Source organism: Pyrus communis, chromosome 5 (genome assembly GCF_041283825.1).
Source record: "Pyrus communis isolate YQ-2024b chromosome 5, ASM4128382v1, whole genome shotgun sequence".
Taxonomy (NCBI): Eukaryota; Viridiplantae; Streptophyta; class Magnoliopsida; order Rosales; family Rosaceae; genus Pyrus; species Pyrus communis.
This window is the reverse complement of record NC_142569.1, coordinates 32,088,654-32,103,614: the sequence shown is the minus strand read 5'-3', so window position 1 is coordinate 32,103,614 and position 14,961 is coordinate 32,088,654. Positions and strand designations below refer to the sequence as shown.

General features: G+C 39.3%; 4 protein-coding genes across 5 annotated transcripts; 1 reads left to right on the top strand and 3 right to left on the bottom strand.

Annotated features, from left to right (window-relative positions):
• Window positions 1-1,192: 1,192 nt before the first annotated feature.
• LOC148697155 (DEAD-box ATP-dependent RNA helicase 39-like) lies at window positions 1,193-1,829 on the bottom strand. Its single transcript, XM_088693465.1, has 2 exons — window positions 1,809-1,829; window positions 1,193-1,765 (listed from the first exon to the last, which is right to left on the bottom strand). Exons 1-2 carry the CDS (start codon window positions 1,827-1,829, stop codon window positions 1,193-1,195), a joined length of 594 nt encoding a protein of 197 aa, XP_088549591.1.
• A 1,077-nt stretch (window positions 1,830-2,906) lies between these two features.
• On the bottom strand, window positions 2,907-4,716 carry LOC137726376 (uncharacterized). Of its 2 annotated transcripts, XM_068465298.2 has the most exons (4): window positions 4,291-4,716; window positions 4,016-4,180; window positions 3,353-3,471; window positions 2,907-3,249 (listed from the first exon to the last, which is right to left on the bottom strand). In XM_068465298.2, exons 1-3 carry the CDS (start codon window positions 4,588-4,590, stop codon window positions 3,397-3,399), a joined length of 540 nt encoding a protein of 179 aa, XP_068321399.2. In that variant the 5' UTR covers window positions 4,591-4,716; the 3' UTR covers window positions 2,907-3,249; window positions 3,353-3,396. The 2 variants fall into 2 exon arrangements, with proteins under 2 accessions (XP_068321399.2, XP_068321398.2); XM_068465297.2 differs by lacking the exon at window positions 3,353-3,471.
• A 1,986-nt stretch (window positions 4,717-6,702) lies between these two features.
• LOC137725061 (uncharacterized) lies at window positions 6,703-8,224 on the top strand. The gene is made up of 4 exons (XM_068463667.2): window positions 6,703-6,840; window positions 6,944-7,250; window positions 7,345-7,497; window positions 7,746-8,224. The coding sequence occupies exons 1-4, from the start codon at window positions 6,790-6,792 to the stop codon at window positions 8,063-8,065; spliced, it is 831 nt and encodes a 276-aa protein (XP_068319768.2). The 5' UTR covers window positions 6,703-6,789; the 3' UTR covers window positions 8,066-8,224.
• A 178-nt stretch (window positions 8,225-8,402) lies between these two features.
• LOC137726076 (polyadenylate-binding protein 3) lies at window positions 8,403-12,297 on the bottom strand. The gene is made up of 7 exons (XM_068464939.2): window positions 11,775-12,297; window positions 10,645-11,423; window positions 10,414-10,491; window positions 10,217-10,306; window positions 9,442-9,741; window positions 8,964-9,188; window positions 8,403-8,859 (listed from the first exon to the last, which is right to left on the bottom strand). The coding sequence occupies exons 1-7, from the start codon at window positions 12,028-12,030 to the stop codon at window positions 8,635-8,637; spliced, it is 1,953 nt and encodes a 650-aa protein (XP_068321040.2). The 5' UTR covers window positions 12,031-12,297; the 3' UTR covers window positions 8,403-8,634.
• Window positions 12,298-14,961: the final 2,664 nt, after the last annotated feature.

Here is a 14,961-nt window from a genome sequence, read left to right as displayed (position 1 = left end):
GTGCTATGGCAAATACTTGCCTAGAAATAACTTGGCTGCGATACATATTACAAGATTTACGAGTTCCCCAGAAAACTCCCGCTTCGTTATTTTGTGATAATCAGGCAGCTTTGTACATCGCAGCAAATCCTGTTTTTCACGAACGTACCAAGCATATTGAGATAGATTGCCATATTGTTCGAGAAAAATTACAAGCTGGTATAATTCATCCTATGTATGTGCCTACACTCCTCCAGTTAGCTGATATTTTTACGAAGGCTTTAGGGAAGGATCAATTTGTGAAACTGCGAGACAAGTTAGGCGTTCATAATCTTCACTCTCCAACTTGAGGGGGAGTATTAAGAATATATTGTAATTAATGTATAATATTGTTGCTGGAACCAAGAAGTATGGACTGTCAGTTTTCTATCTCCACATCATGTGTGGTCTTCGACAAGACAAGCACGGGCAGCATGGAGATGGTTATGGACTTGTTAGTATTATATGTCCTCAAGCACATGCAGCACGGGCAGCATGGAGATGGTTATGGACTTGTTAGTATTATATGTCTTCTCAGTTTTTTTATCTTTGTATTGTCCCAAGAGTTTTGTATAGGGATGGTTGGTTGTAACCGGTTCTTGACTACTCATATATATGAGTTAGTTGTTAACTCTTAAGATATAAAATATTCAGCCATATTATTCCTATCAATCCCAGGAACTACCTAGCTCTTTCTTAATTAAAACATGATCTTTTTTTTTCATCGGTGGAGTCTACAGCTCGACAACTTGTACGCGATATCCTTGAGCTACGAGAAGGCAATCGTGCCCTTGGAACCTTTGATGTTTCTGTTAAATACAAGGTATATAATTAATACTTAACATGTAATGTAGTGTGGTATATGTGCTTATATATTCTCGGTTAGGAGTTGTAGCGGTTTTATATGCGCTCAAGTGCTGATCAGTTAAAGATTTGTTATTTTAGTACCCAGTTAGAAGTTTTGGCGGACGTGACAAATACAAGAGACCGCTATGGATAACCAGTGCACTAAAAAAGCCCTCTGTGGTGAGTCTTAGGAGTTCATCATTTTCCTTTTAAAATTTCTTGTATAACAATCCACAGAAATGCAAGGTAAAAACTTCCTTCGTTGTTATTGTTTCATATGAACAGAGTGTGCAAGAAATGAGAATGTTATTGACGAGTGTCCTGAGTATCAAGTGAAAAGTACCTGGGCAAGAGGCAACATGTAAGCCAGAGTCTTGCCGGAGCCAGTGTGTGAACCTAAGACCACAGTCTTCACTTCCAACACCGCCGGAATCCCAATGCACTGGATTTCAGTGGGAACCTCAATCCCCGTATCTCGCACCGCCGCCATGACCTCCTCGCTCACACCCAACTCCCCAAAACTCCCAGCCTCCCTCTTTTTCCTACTCTCCGACCTCACCAACCCCTTATCGCTCTGCCTCTGGGCATCCCCGATTGAATTTCCGCCGCCGGTTTTGGCTTGGGGCTTGGCATTGCTCTTGAGATGTCGCAGCCGCAGCCTCTCGAGAAGCAACGAGTGCTTCTGGGGTTGGGCTACCTCGTCTCCGAAATCAACCGCGCCGGCAGGGCTGGCGGTGGTTGTTGTGGCTATGGCGGTGCAAAGAGGCCTAAACCCGTTAAAACCCTGGTGGGTTTGATGAGAGAGAAGCGTTCGGCGGCCGGGAGACGAGATAAGGCGAAGAGGTTTGAGGAGAAGGAGAAAGTGATGAGTGTTCTTGATACTCCTCCCATGGCGTTTTTCCTTGCAATTCAAATTTTTGGTTCACTCAGAAATGGTGGATAACTGTGTCATAAAACCCTCCCATGGTCGCCCGACAATACAAACCCGGAAACCAGATTGAGCGGGTTGGAAGGACAGCTCAATCCTAACCCCATTTACAATACGGATTCGGGTACTCAAGTATCCAACCCAAGCCAAGCCGGATCCGATTCTGCCTAACTTGGTGAATTCGATACATTGCTTTTATCTTAACTAGTATGTCATCGATATTGGATTAGTGTTTTTTTATTTATTATTGTTTAAGTGCATCGTTATTTTTATACTAAGGGAAGAGAAATTTGGTTGAATCGCACAATAACCAGCCTAATTTGATATCGAATTCATTATCACAAGATTCAAACCTAACATCACTCACTTCCAATAATTTAATTTATGATCACTTAAACCAATTTTCTATTTTAATTAACCATGACAACAACAATTTAATTATAAAAACTTATCAAACACCTTGGCATTATTTCTCAAATAGTTAGTAATTTTATTTCGCATTCGATTATTTTCACAACACAACAACACCTTGTTTTTCTTTAAGAGCATGCAACATGTGGGTGTCCACCCACATGAACATCAAAACCTTGGACCCCATTCGAGAACACGAAAACATGCACAGGGAGTTCTTGTACCGACTCCAAAAAAGTCACTATGAACAAACGAATGCAACAATCCATTGTATGCAACCGAGCATTCGAAAAGATAATCAAATCCTGGGAATTAAACACTAGGGCATCGCCATCTTTGTTCCGGTTTTGTCATCTGCACTCAGACTCCTGTGTTTTTGTTACTGCCGGAGTCGAAGTTGTCGGGGGTTGGGTTGTTCATGCATCCGAACTTACACTAGACCAAGTTGGTGATTGCTACATAAAATTTTATCATCTTGATACTACTCCTCCGGGCGGAGTTTTCTGAATTTAACATAAATTCTTCCTTCCCTCTGTTTTCTCAATTCCTTATTTCTTATCTGCATTCTCAAAAGATCTACACCAGCAGCCAACAGTTCCAAGAAAGCATCTTGCATGCTAAAAAGAAAACAAGAAAACCGGTCTTCACATCACGATACCACAACATTAAATGTTAGGAAGAAAAAGAAAATGACACTGCGGAATTAATCGATGCATACATATGCAGTCTAAAATGGTGAATATATATATTCAGTAAGCGTGCTCATGTATTTGAACCAGCTAAACTTTGTTCAAACATCGTACGCGTGCTCATGTATTTGAACCAGCTACACTCTGTTCAAACATCGTATGAAGTACATGCTCGAAAGTGAACCAATCATCTCCATATCTGATCACTTCCTAAACTACGAGTAAATTACTTTCATCATCGTGGCAGCTAAAATCAAATCACTTATACAGCTCCGGCTTCAAAACACCTATGTACGGCAAGTTCCTGTAACGTTCAGCAAAGTCCATTCCATAGCCCACCACAAAGTAATCTGGACACTGCAGAGACAAATAAACAGACAAGTTTGATAGCGTATAAATGAATTTCCAAAGCCCAAAAAACTTCAGACTTACAAGACAAGAAACAATACAAAACGTTCACCTGTAATACTCAGGCATACAAGTCCAACACTTGCGAAGAACGCATTACTTTAAATCAAGTTCATTTTCAGAGCTTCTAAGAGTTCCACATAGAAAATCAATACGATGATGCCATGACATCTATATATAAATTCTCAGCCGTTAGATTATAGATCATCTGAGTCACCGCCACGTGATTTAAAGGATGAAAAACATGTCTGGATTCAAGTACTTAATTTGAGAATATCCTACACACACGAGGAAAGTTCTCATGGGAAGCAGTCTCGCAACATATAACATTACTCCATATAACATACATATACCCAAAATAGGTAATGATTCTGTAACTTTTCTATGATAACAGTCTTGACCAGCTTAGACCAATAAAGGCCGGGTAGGGGCGATCGACCTCACAAGGCATTTTTGTTAGCTATTCCTCTTCATTCACATTTGTATAAAATGCATTTTCTAAATCATGTATCGATGATTGATTGTACAAAGAATGTAAACGATTTTCGTGCAAACGCATTAAGCAGTCCAAATAATTATCCATCGAAAGAAGACCGAATCAATCAAGCATCAAATGCGGGGTTCCTCTAAACAGTTTTCAGAGTAATATACCATTGTTTGCAACAGATTCAATGCAGCTAAAGACTATAAATGGGGAAGAAGAAACGGATTTGACCTCGAAACCGCGGTAGAATTTTCCCTTGCTGAGAAGCTGAAAATCAACCTTCCGTCTCGATGGTTTATCCAGAAATGTGCACACCGACACAGACGAAGCACCTTTCGATTCCATGTGCGCAATCAGATGCGCGATTGTAGTCCCCGTATCCACTATGTCCTCAACCTAAAAGACACAGGAAAGGGCGTCGCGTTTAGGAACAACATGAAGTTACAATTACAACTGTGGATAGAGTTGCAGTCTTGCAGAGAATAGGGTAAGGAAGGAGGGCGTACCAGGACGACGTGGCGGCCGGTGACGTCGAGCTTCAAGTCAAAGGAAATCGTGGGGGAGCCACTGGACAGGGTCCCGGAGCCGTAGGATTCGGCGCGGATGAAGTCGACGGTGACGGGGAGGGTGATTTGGCGGGCCAAGTCGGCGAGGAAGAGAAAGGCGCCGGTGGCGACGCCTACGAGGGCAGGGGGTTCGGAGAAGGGGGAGAGGTCGGTGGAGATCTGGGCGGCGAGGTCGAAGACACGGGTGGCGATTTGGTCCGGAGTCCAGAGGACCCTCTCTATGTGAGAGTCCAAGGACATGGAAGCGGGCAATGGGCATTTGGGAAGGAAATAGGTTCTAATAGGGTTTTGGAAAGGAATCAGGTTCTAACAGGGTTTTGGAAAGGAATTAGGTTCTAACAGGGTTTTTATTAAAATTTTAGATTCGATTATCGTGAAAAGCAGATTTGAATTATATATTATGAGACGTAATCTACTCTGTTATCCTTTAATGTAAATGTTGTCACTCACTTGTCACATTTTATCAATCTCCACTATGATTTTGGGTGCTCTTGATGTCACACAACTAGCTAATTTCATTCTCAACTGTCTAGTTGTACTTTTACACGTTAAAAATTTGTTAATTAAACCAAGTCCAATGGCTAAATACGAAATCTAGCCCTTTAAATTGACAATATTCAAAAAATTCAGTATTCTAATTTTTGTTGTTGTTTTAATGGTGTGATAGATGACAATAAAAGGTGTTACGTGACTAGTTTTTATTGTTTATCATTTTCCTTCTAACTAACTCCTTAAAGAGCTTTGAGCAATTACTAGTTTCTTTGAAGAGCCCTGAACTATTTTAGCCTAGACTACATGTTTGTTCCATTGAGGCTTATTTTTAGCTAACTCCCTAAAACTTAATTTTAATTTCACTTTGTCCTCTGTAACTCAAAAGTCGTCATTTTAATCATTGAAACTCAAAATTTGATTATAAACCTTCATTATGCGTTAACATTCAATAAACAAAAAATATTATAATTGAGTTTTATAGCGTAAAATGATTAAATTCACAAAAAATATTATAAACCTCCCATGTGCATTAACATCCCATATAACGGAATTAACAAAATTAAGGTAATGTGAAGCGACTTTTGAGTTTTATAAAGTAAAATAACGATTTTTGAGTTTTGGGGAACAAAATAGGATTCAAAATCGAGTTATAGGAAGCAAAGTGAAGCAAATTTTGAATTTTAAATAATAAAATAATAACTTTTAAGTTACAAGCGATAAAATAAGATTAAAATCGAGTTTTTGTGGACATGGCGAAATACAAGCCTTCCATTAAAATGACTTTTGTCATTTGGTATTTGCACGAATTAGGCATATGCTGCATCTCAACTTTTATTACATCAGAGCATCTTCTTTAGGGAATTTTTAAGGTCAATTTATACTTTGATGATGTAGACCTGCCTAGCCATTTGCATTGTTTTTAAAAACTAGTTAAAACTATTATTATTTTAGTATATTTATACCTTGCTTGGTGGGGAGGATTGTACAACATTTGTTTGTGATTAAAATATTCATAACAAAACCCTCCCAATTGGAGAAGTTTTTGTGCGAGGCAACCGGGCTCTACTGTTGATTTTGAGTGGGAAATAATTCATATCCATATGTGAATGCTGCACAACTATTTCTTATTTTTCGTTTTTTGAACCCCACCCACGTGAATGCTAGTTATTCTTGTAATGTTTTTTATTTTTTATTTTGCACATTTGGGAACTCAACGTTAGAAATAGTTTTTTAATTACGAAAATTAACGAAAAGGGTTTGAAAACTTTGAGTTTTAATGATAAAGACAAAATAAAGGATAAAGTGAATAGTACGAGGATTGACTTTTTAGTGTAAAAATGTGGTTTTTCGTTAAAGTGAACTGTACTGTAGGTTTTTTTTGTTAAAACTCCATTTTTAATTTTTATCAACGACCACAATACTCCAACAAAATAAATAACGAGTTTTCAATATTTTAATCTCAACATTTAAGGATTATATTATAAAAACCTCTTGTTGCAAACAATACTCCTTTAAAAACTCGAATATTCTCTTGAAATCTCTAAAAATAAGTCCCTATTTGTGTTTCTATTCATGTACCAAAAGCTTTGCTCACCCATTTGGAAAATATGATTGCGCTAATTGGCTTGAAGTTGAAGAAGATTAAATGACAGAGATAAGAAAATATATTTTTGATTTGAAAAAAAAAATATCAAATCAAAAATATATTTTCGATTTCTGCTCTATTTTGTTTTATGAATAATCAGACAATTCAAATTTAAATATAACGATTAAAATAAAATTAAAAGATTATTTCCCTCAAAACTCTACAAATACTTAAATACTCCTCTCTGAGGGATTTTGAATCCCCAAAATTTGGCGCCCAAACCCCAAATCAAAACGCCGCCAAAATTTTCAGTAATACCAAAATCCCACATCGACTTGTGAAATCAGAAAGCAGAGAAGAAAATGCCGACCGTGTTCATCGCAGTTCAGTGCTGCCAATGCTTCACCATGCAGGTATGTACATGCGTGTGTATATGTATGTATGTGTGTGTGTACGAACACTTGAAGCTGAAACTTGATGCTTTTGTTTGGCGATGAATGCCGATTAAATTTGCAGGTGAAGCAGAGGAACAAAAGCAACAAGTGGACATGCGCCGTCTGCAATCAGAAGCAGTCCGTCCGCCTAGTGTTTGCTCAAGGTCCCATGGCCAAAGACCTCCGCCTCTTCATCCAGTCCTCCAACATGTCTCGCCAGTTCGCCCAGCAAACCAATGATCAACAGCAACAGCGGCAAGAACAAGATACTCTTATTTCTTCCGATTGCTCGTACAAGACTGAAAAGAGAAGACGAAATGACTGGACCCAGTACCTGGACCCTGAGGACAGTGATCGGGGCGCCAACGTGAAGCCAGAAGACGAAGCAGGTAATGAGATGTTTTGGGTTATGGTTGAGGTTTGAAATTGGGGAAAAGAGAGGGGAATTCTAACGTGTTTATCGGTTGATTGGTTTCGGTGCAGGTTCTGGTTTTGAGCCTGAGATTGTAACACAGTTTCCGGCGGAGTTGTGGAAGAAAGCAAAGCTGAGCAAATATGGTGTAGATGAGCTGCACAGTCACAAACCAGTTTTCTCTAAGAGGAATTTCAACAAACATGTCATCTCCCTTCCACAAGGTATATTTAAGTAAGCTTTTCTCTTGAGCCCTCTTTTCTTGGTCCAGACCATTGAATTAGCGACTAAAAGTATTCATTGTGAGAGGGATTAGTGAAGTAATACGGATGGATTATGTCGTATGAATTTCGTAATTGGAAATCGTAATAAGAATGCATGGCAACGAGAGCAATTGCGAAGCATAGCGGCGAGTAAGTAGAAGGATCATTCCATCGGACTATGATTAACGTGAATGCATACTGAATGACAGACACAGAGCAGGTGAAGTGCGAGCTGACAAACACCAAGGAGAGTTCACAAGTACAGAGGCATTTTATAGCAAGAGATGAGCAGGAACCGAGACGAACATGTCAGGCTACAAAGGGTACACTAACTGGTGCTTCTAAATGGAGTGACTATGTAACCCAAGACGAGGATGACGATTGCAGCTTGCGACTCATTACAAGGAGAAAACATGCAGACAATGCAGGCCAATGCAGCAATGAGATTGACAAGACAACAACAAACTATGGGACAGTTCTGGCAAACGATGAGACGGTAGAAGATGACATTCATCCTGATTTCCTGTAAGCTTGTTTCAAGAGTTAAAGAGTACAGGTTTGCGACAACATTGTCCAGCGACTGGCAAAGATCTGCTTTGATTCCAGAGGTGTTACTGCCCCCGACTGACTGTTGTTGCTTCAATGGTACTGCACTTATTCACTGAAACAAGTATAATGCATTTTTATACTGCACACAGTATTGCTTCCATGACTGCAGAAGCAGTTGCACCTATTATAAGCTTAGTTCCAATTGATGCAGTATCAGTTGCCGAGAGACCAACCCTTACGCCTCTTGACAACGATAAAATGATTACATGTACGTAAAAAATGAAGCACAATATGAAAGAGAGGGAGAGAGGTGAAAATATTCCAGCAAAAAATTCAACTTGAAATTCTAAATTAAAAATTGTCATAATAATTCTAAGAAAATGAAAGACGCTGACCAAAATTCTAGCAACTTTAGGTCCTTAAATCCCTCCATGCAAGTACCTATCAATATTCTTATGGAAGAAAAAAAATTCGACTACCAATGCAAAGTCATCTAGGCCAGTAACAAAACGGAGCCTTGGTACCCAAAAATGTGAAGAAAAAGAAGATTCACTCATTCAGATCCAATGCACCAAGCTGATCAGTAACTTCAGACTTCGTTGCAGCTTTATCCAGAACATCCATTGCCTCAGCTACCTTGGCCTTCAAAGCATCTGGAGACTCAATCAGATGGAGAACCTCCGTCTGATCCATCTCCAGCAACATCCCAGTCACCTTAGCCGTGTGTTCAGGCTCAATGCGCTCAACAAGTGGATATAGTTGTTCGCCCAGCATCTTTTCAAACACAATAATAACTAGTAAGTCTAGAATAAAAACACAAGTGGCATCAAATGCAACGCAGGTTGAAGGAGTAATAACAAGAGGGTTAAAGAACATACCAAACGCTGATTCTCTGGGGTAGCAGAAGCTAAAGCTGAAGCAAGTGTTGACATTGGCAACGGCCCAGAACGATGGATATCATTACGAGTCCCAGGCAGCCCTGCACCGTCCAGTGGCAAAGGCATCATTGGACCCACAAGACCTTGAGGAGCCAAAGATGGGTCCACTCCATTCCGCGCATTTCCCATGTATCTCAAGCCTTGATTGGAGTGACGGTGCAGTAACTGAAATTATGGTTGAGTCAGAAAATATCAAAGTTGAAGGAAAAAACTGACAATAGTGACTATCGAGCACGTGCTGCAGAACATAATGCATCGTAATCGATAATGCAATTACGCAAGTGACTATTGAGTAGGTGCTGTAGTAATGTAATGCATAATGCCCAATAATTAAATTACGCAAACCCATTAGTGGTAATGAAGTTTTGACTAAATGAAAAGAAAACTGCTATGCCAAATCAGGAAATTATTGCACCACCTGCTGCTGCTGCTGCTGCGCATGTTGGAGGTTCCCACCTCGACGTGCGCCCATTCGCTGCCCAGGTTGACCTTGCCTCTGAAGGTGGTATGGCATAATGAAATTTGGACCAACACCCGGGCGCATGCCAGGCAAGAGCTGCTGCTGGAAGCCATAACCAGCAGGCTGTTGGGGTAGAAGGCCAGGAGAACCTTGACCATAATACAATTGTTGAGGGGCAAGTCTAGGTGCCCCAGCATGATAACCAGGAAGTCCTGATGGCATCATTCCACCTGGTGCTCGGATTTGGGCAAAGCGTGCCTGAAAAAAAATGAGAAAGGTCACCTTCGTAAAGTTTCTTTGGAATAATGGATTTAAGTGACAATTGAGGCTTCGATTATCGAGAAGCAAAATATAAGATAATAAATTTAGTACTCCCGCCCTGTACATTGGAGTTAATCAGCTTTAGAAAAGGAAATCAACTTTATATAGCTATGCTTTCGGACTCAAAATGTATAAGCAGAGCCCCCCTCGTAAAGTACAACGAGCCCTATGCAGATTCTTTCTATCAAAAATGCAGAGAAATGCAATATATCCGAGGCATGTAAAATTACAATGTTAATAAATGAAAGGAAAGCCAGCACTATCTGGATCGGTTTAGTAATAATTGGTTCCGCAAAGCATTCTTTATAATTTTTATCTTCAAATGAGAACCTACAAGTATAATTCTACATTAACCAAAAAAGTTATTAAAGATTCCAAAACGATAAAAGGAAGGTGCAATGAAGAAAACTACCTGTAATCGAGCCTTTCGCTCTTCTTTGCGTTGGGCCACAGCGACATACAGAGGCTTTCGTCCAATCATCTTGCCATTCATTTCAGCCAACTGAAGAAGGGAAAAGGGAAGTTATTAACGCAAAAATTACGCAAAACTGAGGGGGGATAAAGCATTGCGGAATGTTCCAAGAATTCAGCATATAATAAAAAGCTTACGGCTTTATTGGCTTCCTCTGGAGTAGAAAATGCAACAAATCCAGAACCCTTGCTCACCCCTTGCTGATCAAGCATGACCTTGAACAAATAAAGAAAATGAACATTGTTCTTTTAATATATTATTTTTTAGGAAGCTTCGAAATAATAACTATAGCTAACCTTCCGAAAGGACCTACAAAGGAGACATAAGCAGGAAAGGCAAACCAGTATTACAGTTGAAATAAGATATACCTTGCACGATGTTATTGTTCCAAATTCAGAAAATAGCTCCTTTAGTTTTTCATCATTTATTGTGTCATCGAGATTTTTGAGATATAAATTAGCACCTTGTAGCTTCTCAAATCTACTGAGTCTTTCCTGTTCAAACTTAGCTCTCAACTCCGCCTCCCTCTCGGATTTCCTTTGAGCCCTCCCAACAAATAAAACCTTGTCACCACTAATGGTGCTCCCATTCAACTTCTCAATTGCAGCAGCTGCTGCTTCTGGCTTCTCAAAGTTAACAAAACCAAAACATCTAGACTTTCCAGAACCATCCCTCATAACAACCGCACTAGTAATGTTACCATGCTCGCCCATAATTTTCTTAAGGTCTTCATCTGTAGTTGTCTCCGACAAATTTTTCACATAAACATTAGTGAAATGTGGTGATTCATTTTGCCGATTCCTCTCCTGGCCTCGTTGAAAAAGTCCTACATAAACCAGTTTTCCATTTATCAGCATTTTATTCAGCTTCTTGATTGCCTCCTGTGCAGATTCCTCATTGTCAAACTGTACGAACCCATAGCCTTTCGATTGACCGCTGCTATCAAGTGCAACCTTGCAAGAAAGAACGTTGCCAAAGGTTGAAAAAGTGTCCAATAACGCCTTATGATCAATACTTTTGTCCAGGTTCTTAATGAATACATTGGCCTTTCCGCTCTTCCGAATGCTTGGATCTCGATGAGAGTACATAATCCTAATGGGTTTCCCATTGATTGGAGTAAAATTCAACACTTCCAGGGCATTAGCAGCTGCAAGTTAAATGGCAGAAAAATTACAGAGACCAATTCCTAATAGAAAAATATATATTTTTCCTTCAAATGACGGCCGTAATAAAATATTCACTAGTTTGTTTCATCCTATACAAGTCTCCAACTTCACCCATAAAACAAAAACAAATGTTTAAACAATAAGCAATGCGATTACAGAATCTTCCGACAAATTCACAAAAAAACGGAAACAAAATCCCACAAGCCGACAGCAACAAAAGCAAAAATTAAATTAGTAAACAAATGAGATTCACGGAACACAAAAGACAGATTGTGTGTTGAATCAAACAGGAAAACGCAGAGACAGATTACGAGAATGCGAAAAGTACGGACCGTGTTGAGGATCGCCGTAATTAACGTAGGCATAGCCGAGGGAGTGCATGCGGTTCTGATCCCGACAGACCCGAATCGAAACGATCTGCCCCATTTGGTTGAACAGATCGTACAGCTGCGCTTCGTTCACACTCGGGTCCAGATCGCCTACGTACAGCGACACGTTCCCATAAACAGCCGGAGCCGCAACCGGCGGCGCATGTTGAGCGGCCGGAGACACTGGTTGAGCCACCGGACCCGATACTACCGCCGCCATTGTCAAAAATAATCGAATAAATAATTTAAAAAATCGGAAATTAGGGAAAGGGTGAGGGTTTGCGGAGGATTCTTTGTGTTTAGAGTGATGAGTAGGGTTTCTATTGCTCGAAATGGAATGAATTTTATTTTTTGGGAAAAATTTAATGGAGAATTTGTTTTCGGGGATTTGTTTTATTTTTTATTTTTTGTTTCCTTTTCTTCTTTTTTCTCTGGAGGGGAGAGAGCGAGAGAGGGAGAGGGTGGAGAGCGGAACGTAGAGTGGCATATATACGGAGAGGGGGAGGGAGAGAGGGAGAGTGAAGCGAACCGGTGCGTTTGGGAGTTCGTACCGATTAAGGTAGGGAAGCGCACGTGTGGTAGATGATGTGGCATTCTTTGAATCTGGAATGTGAGGATGTGGCCGCGCTTTTTCTTTGCTTTACGGCTGTGCTTTGCTGCTGGCCTCCATTTTGTTGGTTACGCGTCGCCCGGGGCTTTGGACACGTATCTTTACTTTCCCAAGTGCCTTTGGGCATAAGAGCAACTCCACCCCTATCTACTTTGCGCCAGCACCCAGCGCATTTATCCACTTAATTGAACAGTAATAGACTCAATGAACAGTAATAGGCCAAAGCATCTCCACCCCAAAAAAAATGTGCTGGCACCCAGTCTAAAAAATGCGCTGGCACAAACGATCTCCACCCCTACAAAATGCGCTGGCACCCAGTCCATTTAAAATATTAAATAATTTTTTTTTATAAAATAAAAAAAATAGTTTTAATTTCGGATAGGATTTTTAACCAATCTCGTTACGTCACGTGTCATTATCCGAACGTACTATTTTATGAATAGATTTCTGCTAAGATTTTCAACCAATCCCGACAACCCACGTGTCACTTCCTGTTTACAATAATTTAGGCAAATATTGAAATGTGGTGTAAGGTGGAAGATGAGGGTTATGTATTTATAGAAAAAAAAATTAATTTTTTAAAATTTTTCTGTATTTTTTAAAAAAATTTTGACATTTTTTAATTAATTTTTAATAAATTTTAATGTTGTAATTAATCTGGACCGTTGGATTTGAAAAATAATCAAATCCAACAGCCAACACGCTGCCACGTGGCCAACGGTCAAATTTCTGACCTTTTTTTTTTGTGCACACGCCAATAAACGGACCGGCCTCTGGGTCTGTCCATTTTGGGCTGGGCTCTTGACTGGCACGGGCTGGGTGCCAGTCAATTTCGCGGGCTGGAGCAACTTCACTGCAGGCCAGGCCATTTTCTTCACTTGGTGCCAGCCCATTCTGCTAGGGCTGGACTTGCTCTAAGGAAAAGGATCCGGCGATCTTAGGGATCCAGTAATGATCTTGTACGTTTACGGTTTATCATATATCGTGCAATCATAAATTATTTTAAAATTTAAAATTTAATATAAATAATATCTAATGATTTTTGACCGCCTAATGTACGATGAATGGACAAGATCACTAGATCCCTAAGATCCTCAGGAAAATGATCACGTGAGGATCCTTTTACTTGGCATAGATCTCTGCCTTTTCGTATAAGGGTGTGATATCCATACACCCATTTTTATTTCTTTTACACTTTTTTGGTTTTCGCCCATCGGATTGGATGAATTGAAAAAGATCAACGGATAGAAATTAACAAGAGGTGTGAGAGAAGTAAAAAAGGATGTGTTATCCACACACCCCTTCGTATATTTCTCCTATTTCAAAAACTATATTTTCTTTTCAAACATTAGCGTAGAATATTGTTTTAAATTAAGAATTAGTACATGGCCCCCATAAAGTGTGTGTAAAAATCTTTTATTTTTTATTTTTTTAATTAGAGATATGTTAGAATGACATGTAGATGAGACTTTAAAAAAAACAAAATTTTAGTTGTATAAAATTACATTTCTACCAATATTTCTTATTTATATTCAGTTTTAATTAGAGAGAGAAAATGATAATTTTATAACATTTTGATTAACAATGAAGATTTTATTAATATGTATTTAAATAAAAAATAAAAAATTTTTATTAACATACCTAAAATCTCAATATGCACTCATTCTACATCTCTAATTTATTTATTCTCATTTTTTTAATATGCTTTCCGATTTTTCCCATATATATCTTTTAATGTCCTAAAATCTTGAAAATCTAATTAAATATCATTTTCATGACACAAATATTTTGGTTACTAATAGTTTTTTTTTTTTTTTTTTTTTTTTTTTTGGGTAAGGGTTATTATTAATGAATTGGCGTGTATTGCTTGGTGTAGAGATTTTTTTTTCTTACATTATTTCTTGCCTTTGCATAGCAACAATTTTGTTATGTTGAAAAGAAGGAAGAAAAATGTTGGCTGATAATCTTTGCTTTGTGTCTCATAGAAAATTTAGAAAAAAACAATTTAATTGAAATCCCAACGATCTTCTTCGTCCTCCACAACCACAGCAGCTCCGACCGCGGCTAACTTGTCGACTCCACCATCGTCAACTCGATACAAGACTCGCGCAACGACGACGCCCGTCGCGGGAGGCCATCTTCAGCAATGGCCGTCGTTCACAAGGAGGAAGACGAGTTGATCTTGCTGTAGAAGAGAGGGATTGGAGGTGGGTCGTCGGAGGGGAGAAGGATTGGTGATGGGTGCCGGAGAAGAGAAGGATCAGTGGTGGGTCGTAGTGAAATTTGGTTGTTTGTCCAGATTTAAAAAAAAAAAAAAGGTTTTCAAATGGGTAAATTATTGCTAGATAATTGTTTCTGTTTGTTCTTATATTTGGAATGAGGTGGTGATGATGAGAGCACTGGCAGCCATGGCGTGCGGGAGAGGTTGGTTGGGGACGAAGGGAATATGGGATGTTTGGATGCGTGGCTTACTTAAAAAACTGGGTGTTTGGTTGCTAGTTTAAATAAGGGAAAGTTGGACACGTGTTTTAATTTCATTTA

Bases quoted from the DNA above. Each gene is read 5' to 3' on its own strand.
- LOC137726076 (XM_068464939.2), bottom strand. From the start codon at position 12,030: ATGGCGGCGGTAGTATCGGGTCCGGTGGCTCAACCAGTGTCTCCGGCC. The intron at 10,307-10,413 runs GTAAGCTTTTTA...TCCCTTCTTCAG, and splicing joins CAGAGGAAGCCAATAAAGCC to TTGGCTGAAATGAATGGCAA. The intron at 9,742-10,216 runs GTAGTTTTCTTC...ATTTTTTTTCAG, and splicing joins AGCGAAAGGCTCGATTACAG to GCACGCTTTGCCCAAATCCG.
- LOC137725061 (XM_068463667.2), top strand. From the start codon at position 6,790: ATGCCGACCGTGTTCATCGCAGTTCAGTGCTGCCAATGCTTCACCATG. The intron at 6,841-6,943 runs GTATGTACATGC...TTAAATTTGCAG, and splicing joins GCCAATGCTTCACCATGCAG to GTGAAGCAGAGGAACAAAAG. The intron at 7,251-7,344 runs GTAATGAGATGT...GTTTCGGTGCAG, and splicing joins GAAGCCAGAAGACGAAGCAG to GTTCTGGTTTTGAGCCTGAG.
- LOC148697155 (XM_088693465.1), bottom strand. From the start codon at position 1,829: ATGGGAGGGTTTTATGACACA. The intron at 1,766-1,808 runs GTTATCCACCAT...TTGAATTGCAAG, and splicing joins TGGGAGGGTTTTATGACACA to GAAAAACGCCATGGGAGGAG.
- LOC137726376 (XM_068465297.2), bottom strand. From the start codon at position 4,590: ATGTCCTTGGACTCTCACATAGAGAGGGTCCTCTGGACTCCGGACCAA. The intron at 4,181-4,290 runs GTACGCCCTCCT...TGTGTCTTTTAG, and splicing joins CCGGCCGCCACGTCGTCCTG to GTTGAGGACATAGTGGATAC. The intron at 3,250-4,015 runs GTCAAATCCGTT...TTGTCTCTGCAG, and splicing joins AATTCTACCGCGGTTTCGAG to TGTCCAGATTACTTTGTGGT.